At 51.4% G+C, this 14,933-nt stretch overlaps 5 protein-coding genes and 1 non-coding gene across 6 annotated transcripts; 4 read left to right on the top strand and 2 right to left on the bottom strand.

Annotated features, from left to right (window-relative positions):
• The first annotated feature begins 345 nt into the window (after nt 1–345).
• On the top strand, nt 346–2,090 carry BDZ83DRAFT_436081 (TAM domain methyltransferase). The gene is made up of 7 exons (XM_060503073.1): nt 346–674; nt 736–767; nt 840–925; nt 1,002–1,154; nt 1,222–1,259; nt 1,315–1,352; nt 1,423–2,090. Exons 1-7 carry the CDS (start codon nt 516–518, stop codon nt 2,051–2,053), a joined length of 1,137 nt encoding a protein of 378 aa, XP_060362270.1. The 5' UTR covers nt 346–515; the 3' UTR covers nt 2,054–2,090.
• Nucleotides 2,091–2,804: 714 nt separating this feature from the next.
• Nucleotides 2,805–4,274, top strand: BDZ83DRAFT_436068 (uncharacterized protein). Its single transcript, XM_060503071.1, has 4 exons — nt 2,805–3,134; nt 3,274–3,485; nt 4,057–4,135; nt 4,185–4,274. Exons 1-4 carry the CDS (start codon nt 3,044–3,046, stop codon nt 4,211–4,213), a joined length of 411 nt encoding a protein of 136 aa, XP_060362269.1. The 5' UTR covers nt 2,805–3,043; the 3' UTR covers nt 4,214–4,274.
• On the top strand, nt 4,275–5,160 carry BDZ83DRAFT_436069 (uncharacterized protein). The gene is made up of 2 exons (XM_060503072.1): nt 4,275–4,338; nt 4,411–5,160. The coding sequence occupies exon 2, from the start codon at nt 4,495–4,497 to the stop codon at nt 5,095–5,097; it is 603 nt and encodes a 200-aa protein (XP_060362268.1). The 5' UTR covers nt 4,275–4,338; nt 4,411–4,494; the 3' UTR covers nt 5,098–5,160.
• A 2,940-nt stretch (nt 5,161–8,100) lies between these two features.
• On the bottom strand, nt 8,101–10,538 carry BDZ83DRAFT_436009 (hydantoinase/carbamoylase family amidase). Its single transcript, XM_060503070.1, has 4 exons — nt 9,905–10,538; nt 9,535–9,852; nt 8,652–9,467; nt 8,101–8,592 (listed from the first exon to the last, which is right to left on the bottom strand). Exons 1-4 carry the CDS (start codon nt 10,060–10,062, stop codon nt 8,520–8,522), a joined length of 1,365 nt encoding a protein of 454 aa, XP_060362267.1. The 5' UTR covers nt 10,063–10,538; the 3' UTR covers nt 8,101–8,519.
• A 393-nt stretch (nt 10,539–10,931) lies between these two features.
• BDZ83DRAFT_t205 lies at nt 10,932–11,017 on the bottom strand. The gene has a single exon. It is a non-coding gene; the product is annotated as a tRNA-Gly (tRNA).
• Nucleotides 11,018–11,307: 290 nt separating this feature from the next.
• Nucleotides 11,308–13,511, top strand: BDZ83DRAFT_742843 (uncharacterized protein). Its single transcript, XM_060513122.1, has 3 exons — nt 11,308–12,110; nt 12,581–12,782; nt 13,149–13,511. Exons 1-3 carry the CDS (start codon nt 11,533–11,535, stop codon nt 13,209–13,211), a joined length of 843 nt encoding a protein of 280 aa, XP_060362266.1. The 5' UTR covers nt 11,308–11,532; the 3' UTR covers nt 13,212–13,511.
• Nucleotides 13,512–14,933: the final 1,422 nt, after the last annotated feature.

Here is a 14,933-nt window from a genome sequence, read left to right as displayed (position 1 = left end):
TTCCATTGGACTGGTTTGTACGGATCTTCCTTGGGTTATCTCGGCGGATGCCCTGCAACTCGATGTGAGCGGTGGGAAAACGGGATGGAGGCTAGCGAATCCCGCGGGAGGACGCTTGACTCTTCTGCATCCGGGCGGTCTGTCTGTCTGTCTGTAAGACTGGCTGCGTTCTAATTAGGCCTGTCATGCTTTTCGTTTGGTCGAGGTTCGGATAAGGTTCCCTACCGCAAGATGAACCCCTCAGCAAGCCACACATTGGCAGAGACATGGAAGGGAAGGGGGACCTGGAAACGGGCAGATACAAAAACTGGAGCTTCCGTACCTTACCTTTCAGACGGAGGAAGTTCAGTCTGATTGATCTTGCGCGCGGTCTCGATTGATCTGCCCTTCTTACTACTTAGAATAGTGATTCCGCGAAATACGGGAAATTGTTAACAACGGCGCGATCCATTAGTATTATCTTCAACGTTTTACATATACTCATTTTCTACCCGTAAGACGAAACGGCGCACATCATGGCTGAAGCACCGGGCACACCGCCTCCCACAACCGCACCCGCAGCCGGTGTCGCGTCCCCCAACCCGGCACCGACGAGTCCATCGCGAGTCGTCCCGGCGGTGGCAATTGAACCCGCTCAGCAGGATGATCCCGTCGAAGCTGATGAGGGGTTTGCAGTGCGTTGCGGCTCGATTCCCCTTCTTGTAGATTGAGCTATGGTTTACTAACATCTTGTAGAGTGATAATGACTCTTCGATCGATGATAGAATGTAATGGCTTTCTGGGATTCCCACTACTCCATCTCGCCCTGAGAATCTTTTTATAACAAATGAATGAGACAGCTCGAGTTACACTGCGTCCCTATCATCCAGCGTCATCGACTATCCGGAAGAATACGGCCGTCGCTATCATGCATTCAGACCGGGCTGTGAGTCCTTCTTTACTTCAGCATCGCAATAGCAATAGACGGAGACCATTTTCAGTCTGCTGACGTATTCATGTAGCCTACTCGTTTCCAAATGACGAGGTCGAGATGGAGCGCCTCGACATGGCCCACGCCATGATGGTGAGGGCGATTGGAAGCAAGCTCTGGCTGGCGCCGCTGTCCAAGGAGAAGGTCCATCGTATCCTGGATATTGGCACGGGTACTGGAATCTGTACGTCTCCGCACGCAAACTTATGATCATCAAAGCCATGCATTGCTAATTGCTTGCGGGACCGTAGGGGCTGTTGAGATTGGCGACATTTTCGAGAATGCCGAGGTGAGTTCGTGATGAGCGAGATTGGCGATGTTATGCTTTGCTAAGACATGGGTAGGTTATCGGGAATGACTTGAGTGCTATCCAACCAGAGTGGTGCGTCAAGTCCTAGAATGAATCCCTCTCTTGCGATCTTTAAAGCTCACTCTTCTTCTTTGGACTATAGGGTGCCCCCGAATGTCAAATTCGAGATTGACGATGTCGAGAGCGAATGGGTCGGTGTCAAGAAATACGACTTCATCATGTGCCGCTACATGGCCGCCTCCATCCAGGACTGGCCGAAGCTGATTGCCAAGATTTACGAGTACGTAACTCTCTACTCACTCCCTCTGACTTGGCCCATCTTCATTCTGATTGCCTCCCCCTCCAGCAACCTCAACCCAGGAGGCTGGGCCGAGTTCCAAGACATGAGCACAGAATACTACTCCGACGACGGCAGCTATAGACCCGAACACGCAACCTACGTATGGAACCAGACCTTTGTCGAGACGCTCGACAAGATCGGGCGCGACCCGCGGCCCGGACCGAAACTCGAGGGGTGGGTGCGCGGGCACGGCGGGTTCGAGCACGTGGCGCACCACAAGTTCAAGACGCCCATCGGGCCGTGGGCGCGGCACCGGCACTTTAAGGACCAGGGGTTGCTGAACTTGGCGCAGATTTTGGAGGGCCTGGAAGGGTTCTCGTTAAAGTTGCTGTGTGGTGTTTTGGGGAGGAGTAAGGAGGAGGTGTTGGTGCAGCTTGCGGAGGTGAGGAGGGAGTTGAAGACGGGAGTGTTTCATGCGTTGTTGGATTTGTGAGTTGTTTCCCTTCCCTTGTTCTTCCTTCTCTTCATTTTTTCAGAGCCGAGGATTATTTGAGCGTCGTATTTGGCTAACTAGTTTCGCACGCGCAGGCATGTGGTCTATGGGCAAAAGCCTGCTCTACCAGCTGCTGCGGAGGCGAGTGAGTGAGTGTGGAAGAGTCGTCTAAGAATGTGTCGCATCTCTGAGTAATGCATGTCGGTCTGTGAAGTAGTCTCTGTTCTTCATGGCTCAGAGTATAGCGATGTAGCATCTTGATGCAGAGGCTTGATCCTATGAAGATGACCTCTTGTTTGCCCAGGCTGGTTCAAGCGAAGTGATTTTGCTGAGGCTAGTCGACTCCTCAAACCCCACCCACTCAACTCATCAATTCACCTCTCAATTAGTTCATCTTTCCTTGGATCCCTCCCATCTGAATACCTACTTCACAAGTGATCATCGTCTGGGTGAGTGAATAAGTTAGTGAGCGCACAGTCTTCAGCCCTATGAGATGAACGGGTGGTCCCGAGTGCCAAGTTCGGACGACGCAAAGCGAGTAAACGTGGAGACAATCAAAACATCAAAATGGAACCTGAAAAGAACCTGGAAGCAAGCAGAAAAAGCCCAGAAAAATACCCGCCATCTGCGTTCCGATCTGCCGAAACAAACGGGCAGGAGGCCAATCTGACGTGCAGTCGCACCTGCAGCCCAAGGAATCCCATTACGAATCGCCCATCACACGGCGCGCACCTTCTTTCCATTAGGCTCGATTCAATCCCGTCGGGAGGCCCCCTTATTTTCTTACCTCAGCCATTTTCTTTTCTTTTTTTTTCTTCTTTTTTGCCCCTACAGCCCAACTCACCTTACCTTCCTGACCTTGGTCACTTGACCCCGCGACGACACGTCAAATCCCCCGCCAACCACGTGCAATCCTCTCTCATCCTTCCAACTCCCAACTGTCACTACCGAAAGAAAGAGAACAAAGACAACAGCCTGGGGTGAGCAAATATGTCGCTCTTTGGCAACTTTGACGTCGCAAAGCTGGCATCACAGCTGGGCAACTTCAAGATCCCCGACGACCCAGAGATTATCAACCAAGGTAAGTGAGCGGAACCAGGTGCTTTGCGACAACCTCTCCCCCTTCAATCTGCTCTCTCGCCCCTCATAATTTCGCAAGACCCCCACCCTACTTTATTTCCAAAAGCATCACATCAGCAAATCCTGACAACACATCACAGGCCACCAGGACTACGGATACAGCAACTACGGTTCCCATAGCCAAGGCTACGATGGCAGACCACCCGCGGGTTACGCCAGTGGTCCGCAGAATGGCGCCGAGGAGTACAAGCGCGAGCACCCCGCCGCCTTCGGCTCCAGTGACCCCACGCGTTCCGCCTACTCTGATCCTGTCTCCGAGGGAAGTGCCATGTCGTCCGTCGCTGCTGGTGTAGCTGCCAGCGCCGCCGCGGGTGCTTACGGTACCGCACCGCAGTATCCCACTCCGCATCCCGGTAGGTATGGTGATTCCACATCATCTAGCCCGTATCCCCAGCAGCAGCAACAGCAGCAGAGCTATGGACGACCTCCCTCGCCGGGCTATGGAAGGCCCCCGTCACCCGGTTATGGCAGGCCTCCTTCACCAGGCTACGGAAGACCGCCTTCGCCGCGATTGCCAGAGGGATGGATCAAGCGATTTGACGACAGCAGCAGACGATGGTACTATGTCAATCAAGCAACTGGCTCTACCCAATGGGAGGCTCCTCCGCCACCGTCGGCCATGTCTCCCCCGCCAATGTCGCCACCAGGCCATGGAGGGTATGGGGAAGCCTCTCGATATGGCGGACACTCGCCACAGCCGGGATACTCGCCTCAACCCGGCTATGGGGGGCATTCACCACAGCCCGGGTACGGAGGCCCACCACCTCAACCGGGATATGGCGGACACTCTCCACAACCTGGGTACGGAGGTCACTCTCCACAGCCTGGATACGGAGCTTATGCGGGCGGTGCCGCCGCGGCAGCTGCGGGAGCCGGAGCTGGGTACTATGCAGGACAGCAATACGGACAGAGCCAGTCCCATGGGTACGAACAGCCTCAACAGTACAGTCAACAGCCCCCTCAGCAGTACGGCCAACCTTACGGACAACAGCCTCAACAGCAATATGGACAGCAGTATGAACAGGGATACGGCAGCGAAGAGAAGAAGAAAAAGAAGAAGAGCGGGAACAGCAACATGTTCCTCGGCGTGGCTGGTGGCCTCGCGGTGGGTGCATTGGGAGGCGCGCTTATCGCCAATGTTCTAGGTAATAATCACTCATCTTTTCCGGGCCACAGTCTGGACGATTACTGAACGCGATAACTTACAATTTCCGCAGATTCCGATTCGGACTCTGATCATCACGAGCACCATTACGAGCGTCGTTCTTCGTCTGGATCCTCGGACCATTATCGAGGTCGTGATGATAGCGATCGAGGGTCTGATAGGGGGGATTACGAGGAGGGCGGCGACTACTACGATGATTAGGTTGATCGAGTGCCGCCGTCTGGGCCTCAACTGTGCCTGGAGGAAGACGATGAGCAAGGGGTCCAGGAGCAGACTCAGAGGGGTCCAGAGGAGTATCGGGACGATGGCGACGATGATCATCTCGTGTACACCACCGGGTATGGCGAGGTTGTTTATGATGATATGCAGGGCGCTGATGATGCCGGCATCGACTTGGACCGTGGTATCGTGCACACCACCGGATATGCTGAAGTCACCCACGACGATGAGCCGGGTGCCTACGAGGACCAGGTTGTGCACTCCACCGGGTATGGCGAGGTTGTCTATGATGATGAGCCGGGCGCTGACGAGGTTCGAAACGACGATGACTATGCTGGTAACGCTTTTGATGACGGGTTTGCTGACGACGGACATGGCGATGGTGACGATTACGACGATGGTCATGGCGGCGATGACTACGGATATGGCGACGACTATTATGACGATTAGGTTGGTCGAGGATGGATCATTACTGAGAGTTGCCTTCCATCTAGAGGAATTATGGGGCGTATGCTGCTGAGCATGCATTTTACGTTCTAGGCTTCAATAGAAAGCATGACAAGAGGTTCCTCCATTTCGCTATGCATGTACATCTCGACCCTGAACGTTGCTAAACTCCATATGATAATTGCCTTGGTCGGGTGGTATCATCCGGTCTTCTGTTTCGTGAAAGCCAAGAGATAGCAGAGAGCGACTGGCGGCTTGGCAATCTCTTTTTCCAGAGTTGGAGCAAACCCGGCGGAGTCAGTTAGTCCTAGTTCCTGGCGCGTTCATTTCGTTGCCGCCCTGACTGGGATGTGAATGGCGCACGTTCTCCAAGACGGCCTGCTCTGCCACATCTCGCAAGCATCACTGTGCATAGAGCAGCCCTTTACTCAGTAGCGTTGCGAGGCGTAGGCAGGGAGAAATAGTATCGGCAACCAGTCCCCGACGGAAATATAAGTCCACTGAGTGATGAATCCGAGTATTTGTACGCTGGAAGGCTCCGTAGGCCGGGACAATGCTCGTAGAACATCACTCTCAGCGCCGCTGAACCCAAATCGCCGGAATTGGCAATCTATGGGGGTGAGCCCTGAAGCCATGCGTCTCGCGGGATCAGACGGCACTTCTTCCAGGGCTGTATTTGCCTATGCTTATGGTATATTGGGTATTCGCCCCGTCCGATAATTATTGCTAGGATGAACTTGTCAATTAGAGTTTGAATAACACGCTGAACCGTGAACGTGCCCCCTCCCAGCCTCGTTGCGCGCGACTCAGTACAGAGTTTCCTGTTGTAGCTGGTTTCGGGTACGCGGCTTGTCCGCCGTTGAAGATCGTCATTGTGGACTACTCCATAATAGTTGATGATAGGTACTTATAACTGGTCCTTCTTCTCTCTGTGCGCGCCTAGTTGTTGGAGTATCCCTCAACTGCTGTCAGTCTCTACCTTGCACCGAAAATCCTATCGCAGATACCCTTCCAGCAATAAGTTCTTGTACGTAATTACTCAAAACGAAAATGAAGTTCCACGCCGTTCTTTTCGCCAGCTTCCTCCCCTCGGTACTGGGATGGTGGGTATGTTTAACCCCAGACGGACTCTGACGACGCACTGTAGCTGACGGATGGGTATAGAACTGCAGACTTCCTAAGGGAGGTGACCTCGGTACATGCCTTTGGGATGGCGACCTGAAGACGGAATTGACTTGTGGCCAGGTATAGTTCTCTCTTTCTCTTTTGGACATGATTCTTGCCCTCTTTGTCTGGTTTAAATGGGCTTGATTGTTGACTTGTTTATTCAATAGGGCCACCCGTGCAAGACACTTGGCAACGGATGTATTCCTATCGGATCGGGAATTGCGAACTGCTCGTAGACAAACAGAGGGTGTATACTTTTGGGTACGGAACTGCCTTAGGACCAAGAGTTGTTTGAGCTGTTCCTGAATACTAGGTTTAAATTATTATGATGATATTCTGGAAAATATTCCCTTCCAAGTTCTCACTCGGACTCGGTTGCAACAACGATTTGACTGTTACTTGATCAACAATATAGGTATGTGGCATAGATAACACAACATATGTATATCGCTAGCGATCCCAACTCATCTTTAATAACTATGGTATCGGAACAACTCCAAGATCAACCTAGTCATCCCCGTTCAGCATGACTTCTCTCACAAAACCATTCCTTTTGAAGTAACATCTCGTCTCGCTTAACGATTGCCTAAGAAGGACCTGGCTTTCATGGGGATCGCTATACGTCGTTGCTATTGTCAGGCATGCAATGCCTGAATCGGAATCGACGGCTTTGAAAGCAGCCGGCTGGGTCATTTGCCAGCCTACCGCACTGTTTCGAAGAACACTGATGACGGAAGATGCATCGAGGAAGAGGATTTACACGTTTACTCGTTGCAACACATCGGATTGTCGAGCTATTGAGAAGGCGGCGAATGAACCGCTCTTTAAGATCGTGGGGACCGTGAAACCTGCCTGTAAGTAATAAGTTAGATGTAATTAGCTTTATTGTGAAGTTGCAAGTCTCCTCAGCACCCAGCTGAGACAGCAAAAGTTGTTAATCTGCCACTTACCTGAAGGCCTAAATAGAGTAGAAGTAGGCGCAAGTTCGTTCGAACTATTGCCAGGAGTGGCAAACATGAGACTATTGTTCGATGCTTGATCAATGATTCCATGCGCTCCCTGATTAAATCGCTGATGAGATTTCTGCTGCTTGGCTGGCGAAAACTCCTCCAAGGACGGCAGATAAGATCACAATGAGAAGTATTACGCCACCCGCTAATATAAGCCAAAGACGTCTCCTGCTTCGTTGTGGCTTCGACTCTGGAGAATTCTCAATGTTGGCGATTTGGGTGTAGTCCGTGGTCAGAATTGCTTCTTTTCCGGCTTCATCAAAGATTTGATGATAAGGGTTTCCAGCGACATGGGCATCTGAGTAACTCGTAATGTGTCTCGCTTGCCCGCCTAATACCAGCTCGAGTCCGGGCTTTTTGCCCGTGTGGTTCATGCAATCTTGTGGATTATGTTGATGCCTTTTAATCATGAGTTAGAAGAAGCCTCCGCTACATTTCAGCCTGTAATGACTCACTGCAGCTGGATTCATAATGATACTTTTGACGTCAGAGCCGCCACCGGTCTTCGACAGTCTCCAAATAGTTGTCAAATAGTAGAAGAAGACACGATGTAAAGACAAAGGCTGTTACTTATGCATCATGTAAAATGAAATCTGACCGGGTTCCATACAAAAGCCTACCAGTGTAGCGGTCAATGACAATCACTCTGAGGGCTACGATGATAAGCACTAGCGGAGACTAACAAGTGGCTATAGGTAATTACCAGGGTCTATCATTCAGGCACGGGGATATATTTACGGTGTATTCGGGGTTGAGCGAATGGACTCGGGGCAGGCATCATGGCTGAGTTTGATTAGGATGCCAGTATGAATGATCTAGATGCCTCATATTCCGCGCGCGCGCGGAAGCTCGCGTTAGGCAGAGACATCTGTAAGAGCGGTTTGGCGAGTAGCTTTGTATGAGCAACTGACAACGTCCTCTTAAATCGCGTCGCGCTCAAGGCCGAAGGATCGATATGCCTGAAAGCTACTTATACAGGTTCTCACATTTTCTAAAAAAGAGACAGTGAAACCTCCTCTGAACTGACTGAAAAGGATTACGAGTCAGTGTGATGAATACCATAGGATTCTATACGCAGAGTACATGGGACTTGGTTGAACATAGTCTGTAGAAGCTGGGGGATCGCGCAGCATGTCGAAATCTCCGCGCGGGATTGCTAAAGATGTCTCAAACTTCCCAACTCATTTGTACCTCATCTGCATGCCCCAGGGGATTAGGATTGAGTGGATTGGTAAACGCTGAACTATCAAGACTTTCAAGTGAGGTTACTCGCAGGAATATGAGCAATAGATTCTGGGTGGAATTTCAGCACTGGCAGTTATTGAACGTTTTCGTGTCTCATGTTGTCGTAAATGATGACAGATTCAAGTAGAGTCTGCGCTCCCAAGGCGCTGAAGTAAGCAAGTCATTAGCAGAGCAACTCCAGCTTATGAAAAATGATATGACTCACCAATTCTCCGGGCTACAATACTCCTCTGGATGATGACTGACTCCATCTTTGCAAGGTACGAAGATCATAGTAGTCGGGCAGTGTTTGCTCGTATTGACACTATCATGCGTCGCTCCGCTCGTCATGCGAAGCCAGCCGTCGTGGCCCACGATACCATTCGCCGCCGTCTCGACGGCCCACACGCAGTCCTCATCGAAAGTGGTGGCTGGCGAATTCACATCAATGCTCCAGCTCAGCTCCACGCCATTCTCGCGTGAGATCTCCTGGAAGAAGGCGAGGCATTGTTCTTGGACCTCAGAGATGGCCTTATCATCTGGATGGCGAATATCCACTGTGAACGTTGCCCTTGAAGCAACTGCGTTGGTCGATGATCCCGGAGGAACTTTGATGACTCCTGTGGTCACGAAAGCCCCGGATTTCTGGGCCAGCTCGTTCGAGGTCGCAATCATCTTCGCCGCAGCTAGCAGGGGATCTTTTCTTGCCGAATAAGGCGTCGTACCCGAGTGGGCACTTCGGCCGACTACGGTAAAAGTGAGCCATCTGCAGGCTTGCACGCCTCGGACGACTCCGATCTTTCTCCCTCTGGATTCCAACAAAGGACCTTGTTCGATATGTAGTTCAAAGTGCGCCCCTAGCGGGTAACCATGAGTTGCCGTACACGGGGTTTTCCCTAGGTATCCGTGTCTCTCGAGTTCTGACTTCATTGTGATGGAGGGATCTGAAACATCTCTCAGATCCCAAGCCCTTTGTATTGGTATTTCTCCTGCCCAGACTTTGGAGGAGACTGTTGTGCCAGGAAACCTGGCGCCTTCTTCACTAAGGGGCTAAGTCAGTGGATCTCAAACCATGAGGGGCTCGGCGGGCGGGAGCTGGATTTGCGTACTTTGTCCAAGTGATAACCCCAATATCGAATTTAGAGTGATAGCCATTCTCTTTCATCGTTCTAAGTGCTTCGATACCGGCAATGACGCCCAGTATACCGTCGTATCTACCGCCTTGTGGTTGGGTATCTAAGTGGCTGCCCATGGCGGTCATGGGCAGTTTGGAGCCCAGCGATCCTCTTTTCCTGGCAAATATGTTGCCCATCTGATCAACTTTGACATCGCAGCCAAGCCTCTGCGTCTCTTCTATGAACCATCGTCTCGCGGCGGCATCTTCATCCGAGAGAGTCAGCCGGGCCATGCCAGTTTCATTTGAGCCCCTGGTGAGTTGTCAGCAACTTGAGAAGCCTTTTCGGAAAGACTAAGACTTACCTGCCATATCGATGAGCCGCTCCCCATTGGCAGGTATGGTGAATCGTTTCTTGGAGACGATCGGAGTTGATCTTAAGACCTGACAAGCCTTGGGAAAAGGTTGACGACCAGCGCACGAAACGGAGTGACTGAAGCGCCGATAGCCTTCTTGGGAACATCCTGTCGAGATAAATAGACTTGCCTTTCCCATGTGTTCAATTCGGTAGACAGAACATGCCGTTTTGTGGTTTGGATGACGATCATTGGGCTACCACTCGGGTAAAAGCCGTTATCTCGGAAGCAGTGCCGACAATCTGGGTGAGGGGTAGGTATCATGCTCCCCGGCAGTGGGTTTCGGTGACAGCTTCACCGATTGACACGACAACAGACATTTAGCAACAGATTCTTTGAGCAGAGTCACCGAATTCATTGTTGCAATTCGTTTTCGAAAAGTTCATTCAGTCTTGCCGACGTGATAATCCTTGGCAGCCCAAGCAACATGCGGGTTCCTCTCTTTCGTTAACTATTAGCAACTTCAAGTCTAGCCAGCATGTCGAACCACATCGTGACAGAGGGTACGTCCTATTGAAAATGGTGTTTCAGAGATTCAATGTAGATTGTCCTATATTTGCGTAGTTGCATGAGCGTTGATGTTTTGCTTACGTGTGTGGCATGCATACAATTCAATCAAGTATTATCAGCTGAGTATTTGCCTTTGGCCTTGCATTCGGATGAGACTCCCTTATTGGACGGGCTCTTTTCGGTTTCTTCTGGCCGGAATATCAAGTCGAAGCCTATCTAGTATATCCCTTCAACCTCTTTGCCTTTGAATCCATTCTGCAATGGATACTTCCAGTCCTCTTAACGCAACGTCAACCTGCTTCTGGCTTTGATTCAGGCCCGAAACGGCCCTTCTGGGCGGAGGGGTCTTCAACACACCGACAACAAATCAAGCCAATTGAATTTGATATGAAATCTAGGTCAATTGACCAGGTTCTCTCTTTGGCTGAATTGATCGAAAAAACAAAAAATAGAGTCATCCGCGTGATGCATCCGCCGGTAATCGAAACCGGGTCCCTTGCTATTCCGAAGTGGAATGGAAGGCAAGGATGATAACCACTACACTACAGATGCGAATGTGGTGATGATCCACTCGCAACTTTCAGTGCTCATGAACTAAGCACGAAGTCGATGAGCGCTGAAGTGCGCCTCCCGAGCGGTTGTACGTGGCAGATGCATTTTCGAGTCGTTGGAGTCTACAAGACTGTCAATTCTCGCATAGAATCGAGTCAACATGGACGCGTCTTGGACGCGTTAGCCCGGTTTTGTCTCTTAAGTTCGCTCTTTAACGATGTACCTGCACGAAAGGTTCCCGACCTAGAGTCATCTTTAGACTATCCCAAGAAAAAGTAACAATAGCATATTGTTTCCCTTTCTGGATGTTAATTCAATAGTGGATGATGGTACTCGTCGATGCTGCTTACAGAGTATCCTTGGCGCTTATGCAGACATAACCGTAGCCTCTAGTTGTTGATCGCTTACGATGGCCTGACATCTCCCCAAATACAACCCCCATCACAATTTGCAACGATCACCATCACTCCGAAGACGCCCAAGTCGGCGTATCTGAGTAGACCACCACCTTCAAGATGGGCCTGACAGACACGCCTCCTCCTCACGTCCCCTCGTGGGTCGTGCCAGCCTCCGGCGCCCTTCTCATCACAGGCGCCATCTTCTGGGACATGTGCTACGTGCTCATGTCAATGCGCTCCCACAGGACGAAATCATACGGCATGCCCCTCTTCGCTCTCGCCCTCAACCTCTCCTGGGAGCTCATCTACGCAGCCCGCGTAGCCGAACACTCTCTCGAACGTCTCGGCTTCCTCGTCTGGCTACTCCTTGACGTACCGCTCGTCTACACGACCCTCAAGAACGCGAAACACGAGTGGCACCACGCGCCGCTTGTCGCGGAGAACATTGGCGCTATCCTTGGGATCATGGTAGCCCTTGGATGCGCAGCGAACTACGCCGTTGCGGACTGGTGGCTGTCGGCGCCCGGTACTGGGTACGGAGACAAGAGTGGCAAGTGGTGGGCCAGACGGGAAGGTTTCGATTGCACGGAGCTCGCGTTCTGGACAGCTGGTATAGCGCAGTTCGCCCTTGGAACGGGGTGTCTTGCCATGTTGCTTGTCAGGGGTCACTCTGGGGGCGCGAGTTATACGATCTGGTGAGTGTTTTCCGGTTGTCTGAATCTCCTTCGCTGTCTTTGCCTCATCCGATCGGTGGGCGGATTGATTTCTCTGGCCGGGTAAGAAAACGTCCAAACGCGACGAGGGTAACCGGCGTGTTGGGTCAGAATATCTCACTGTGTGCCGAGTTTGCGTCGTCTTCCCTGCCACCGGTGTGTGATATCCTTACACCCGCTTTCTCTTCTCGTCTATCCTCGAACGTGTCATCTTGACGCGTATTAATTTCACTTCAGAGGAGCTCTCCGCAGGCCATGGGTCGAACGCTGTGCCGCTGGAGTTGCTCCGAAGTGTGGGGTCTCTTTCCCGGTTCTCGTTCTCATCGTCCCTCACATTCTGTCGTATTTGGACGGTCATGTTTGCTCAGTCAGGATAAGCAGCCGTTGCATTCGGTGAGAGGGGGTTTCGGGTCATATGAGCAGACATCTTGTGCTGATCCCTTGTTCGACAGGTTCTGTAGAGCACTTGGCACCCTCACCGGTTGGATTAGCTCAACCGGTCTGCTCTGGTGGTACTGGCCAGAGGCCCATGGCTTCTTCGTCAATCCCATGGGCATCTTCCTCATGACGACGTGTTTGGCTTGCGACACCGCGTACCCATTCATTCTCGCAGGAGTGCGGAGAAGTGAGCAAGTCCTCTCGGACGGCAGGCTCGTTTCTGGAATACCGGTCAAGAAGTCTGCCGCGCCAATAACGAAAAAAAGATTGTGATTTCGGGAATAACTTGGAGGATCGCGATCCTCATTGATAAAGAGTTCTTGGCCCGGGTTTCCGGCAAGCAGCATCACTTACTCATGGTCTGCCACTCTGCCAAAGTAGGGCCCCTTGATTAAGACAACGATAGAAATCTGGTTGAACCGTATAAATCCGAAGATGGCCTGGGAATGTTCGAGACCCCTCGCAGCCCGATTGAGGTAGCGTCGGCCGCCGAGACTCCAGACGCCCGTTATCTGTCACCGATGCAGATCTACTGGCCGGCTTGTAATAAGCGACGAGTACCAACAACTTCGTGTGTGTCAGGCAACTCAAGACCCAGGGTCCTGGGAACTGGCTCAACCACCATTGGAGGAAACGAAGATATGACGGCTTGGCCGTGAAGAGAAAATGTACGGAGGCTCCAACGGATTACGGAGACTGTGGGGTCTAAGCAGGGATCTTTGCGTTTTAATGGCTGTAAAATGATATGCCTGATCGTTGGTTTTGGGGTGCTTGCTGTGTTGGTTGTTGGTTGGCGGCACTTACATGAGATGAGCGGGACAATGACTGTATCAAGACGATGACCGCAGCGGAACGAGGTGACATCGGGGAGTCGGCCAAAGGTCCGAATCTTTGTCAGATTCAGATGGGTGATTTGTTAGATTCCCTAATTTCATGTGCCTCTTGATCGTCAACAATTCCCGTTCCCCCTGGATCATGACAGCATCGTGATCTCGTCGGAACATAATTTATAACATGCATCGAGCTAACCAATAGTCCGCCTTGCAGGCGTGTGCAGGCGTGTTTTCATATCAACAAACCATGACGGTGTGTTCATACGATAGATGCAGCAACCTTGATTGCACATCAGACTTGTCAAGCCTGCAGACATACTAGAGCAAAACAGACAGAGGCTTGCAGCGAACCACCTGCAAAACGCACCTCCTATCATGTCGCACAAGCCAGCTATCACAAAACGCATCGAATCAAGTGATGTTGGAGACCGAATTCTGCATGGATTTCACGGGCTCCTAGCAACCTGCTCGTCTAGACAGCCAACAGGAGACAGCGCAACTGGCATCACGGCAGTATTCAACGCCAAGTGACCGAGAAGCAAGCGCCCGGTCAGCCAATCTCGTGATGCCATTTCCGCCTTTGTGTGGCTGTTATCTCAGCCAGATGGGCTGTATCAGCTTGTATGTGTTGGGAACGAACGATCCGTATCATCTTCGCTTCGAACAAACCATTCTCATAACTTTGTGTAATTCGCTGATCTAATAACGAAGGCATGTCTTAACCAGTAGGGGTGCTAGAATAGAGAGTGGCAACCAAGATGAGTTTGCAGTTCAAAAATAGTACTCAGCGCCAACCACAGACAACAATCTGGAGAGGAATCTGTCTCCCCATCTCATGAATGACCGGCAATTCAGACGCACAGGCAAATTTGGTGAGGAAGCGGACCCAACTCGAAGTTGTATTGATTGGCCGGTGAGAAATTGACCAAGTAATGGATAATACATAATGTACGTTGAAACAAGTTGTGGTCATGAGCCAATCCATGTGGGAACCAGTATCAGTACGCTGTTGGTCTCGTTCTTGTGCATTCACGCTGCCGTTGGCGGAGCGGGATGTTGTTTCATTTCGGCCCCGTACTCTAGGGGTTGGATGCGCCGGCCGGTCCGGCTCGCCGTCCGGGCGAAGTTTACTCTTCGGCTACGAGGCATGTACGCCGGAGACTCGATAATAGGATTCCGTTACAGCTGCCCGCCCACGCATTGGAAGCATTGACCCTGACCTGTCAACCTTTTCCTTACATAGAAGTATTGAAACTCACTAATTGACGGTGAGGCAACCTGAATGTCCAAGCTGGCGAGAGTGAGGTTGAAACTGATACACTGTAGATCCTTGTCCGTTGTTCTCAAGCACTGTGCAAGGTCACGAAATTTTGGTTGTACGGATACTTTGCAAGTATGAATACATGCGCCCTTAGCCGGCAGCCCCTCTATTGCATTTCTTTACGGATGTGTTAAAGACAAGAGCAGTCTGGCAGGGCTGGAAGACCCAGTACGGCCCTTTTCCAAAGCTCCCTCCAATCTGGGAAGTGGAGGG

This window comes from Colletotrichum acutatum (genome assembly GCF_030867785.1).
Source record: "Colletotrichum acutatum strain CBS 112980 chromosome Unknown BDZ83scaffold_83, whole genome shotgun sequence".
Lineage (NCBI taxonomy): Eukaryota > Fungi > Ascomycota > Sordariomycetes > Glomerellales > Glomerellaceae > Colletotrichum > Colletotrichum acutatum.
This window is presented reverse-complemented; position numbering and strand designations above follow the sequence as displayed.

What these genes read in the sequence shown, in the direction of transcription:
- BDZ83DRAFT_436009 (XM_060503070.1), bottom strand. Translation starts at nt 10,062, where the DNA reads ATGTTCCCAAGAAGGCTATCGGCGCTTCAGTCACTCCGTTTCGTGCGC. An exon ending in GGGGTTATCACTTGGACAAA is followed by an intron (nt 9,468 to 9,534) that starts GTACGCAAATCC and finishes TTAGCCCCTTAG; the next exon opens with TGAAGAAGGCGCCAGGTTTC. An exon ending in TATTGTAGCCCGGAGAATTG is followed by an intron (nt 8,593 to 8,651) that starts GTGAGTCATATC and finishes TGCTTACTTCAG; the next exon opens with CGCCTTGGGAGCGCAGACTC.
- BDZ83DRAFT_436081 (XM_060503073.1), top strand. Translation starts at nt 516, where the DNA reads ATGGCTGAAGCACCGGGCACACCGCCTCCCACAACCGCACCCGCAGCC. An exon ending in TCTTCGATCGATGATAGAAT is followed by an intron (nt 768 to 839) that starts GTAATGGCTTTC and finishes TGAATGAGACAG; the next exon opens with CTCGAGTTACACTGCGTCCC. An exon ending in TCATGCATTCAGACCGGGCT is followed by an intron (nt 926 to 1,001) that starts GTGAGTCCTTCT and finishes GTATTCATGTAG; the next exon opens with CCTACTCGTTTCCAAATGAC.
- BDZ83DRAFT_436068 (XM_060503071.1), top strand. Translation starts at nt 3,044, where the DNA reads ATGTCGCTCTTTGGCAACTTTGACGTCGCAAAGCTGGCATCACAGCTG. An exon ending in CGTCCGTCGCTGCTGGTGTA is followed by an intron (nt 3,486 to 4,056) that starts GCTGCCAGCGCC and finishes CCGCCGCGGCAG; the next exon opens with CTGCGGGAGCCGGAGCTGGG. An exon ending in GGGTACGAACAGCCTCAACA is followed by an intron (nt 4,136 to 4,184) that starts GTACAGTCAACA and finishes TACGGACAACAG; the next exon opens with CCTCAACAGCAATATGGACA.
- BDZ83DRAFT_742843 (XM_060513122.1), top strand. Translation starts at nt 11,533, where the DNA reads ATGGGCCTGACAGACACGCCTCCTCCTCACGTCCCCTCGTGGGTCGTG. An exon ending in GGCGCGAGTTATACGATCTG is followed by an intron (nt 12,111 to 12,580) that starts GTGAGTGTTTTC and finishes CTTGTTCGACAG; the next exon opens with GTTCTGTAGAGCACTTGGCA. An exon ending in TCCTCTCGGACGGCAGGCTC is followed by an intron (nt 12,783 to 13,148) that starts GTTTCTGGAATA and finishes CGTGTGTGTCAG; the next exon opens with GCAACTCAAGACCCAGGGTC.
- BDZ83DRAFT_436069 (XM_060503072.1), top strand. Translation starts at nt 4,495, where the DNA reads ATGATAGCGATCGAGGGTCTGATAGGGGGGATTACGAGGAGGGCGGCG.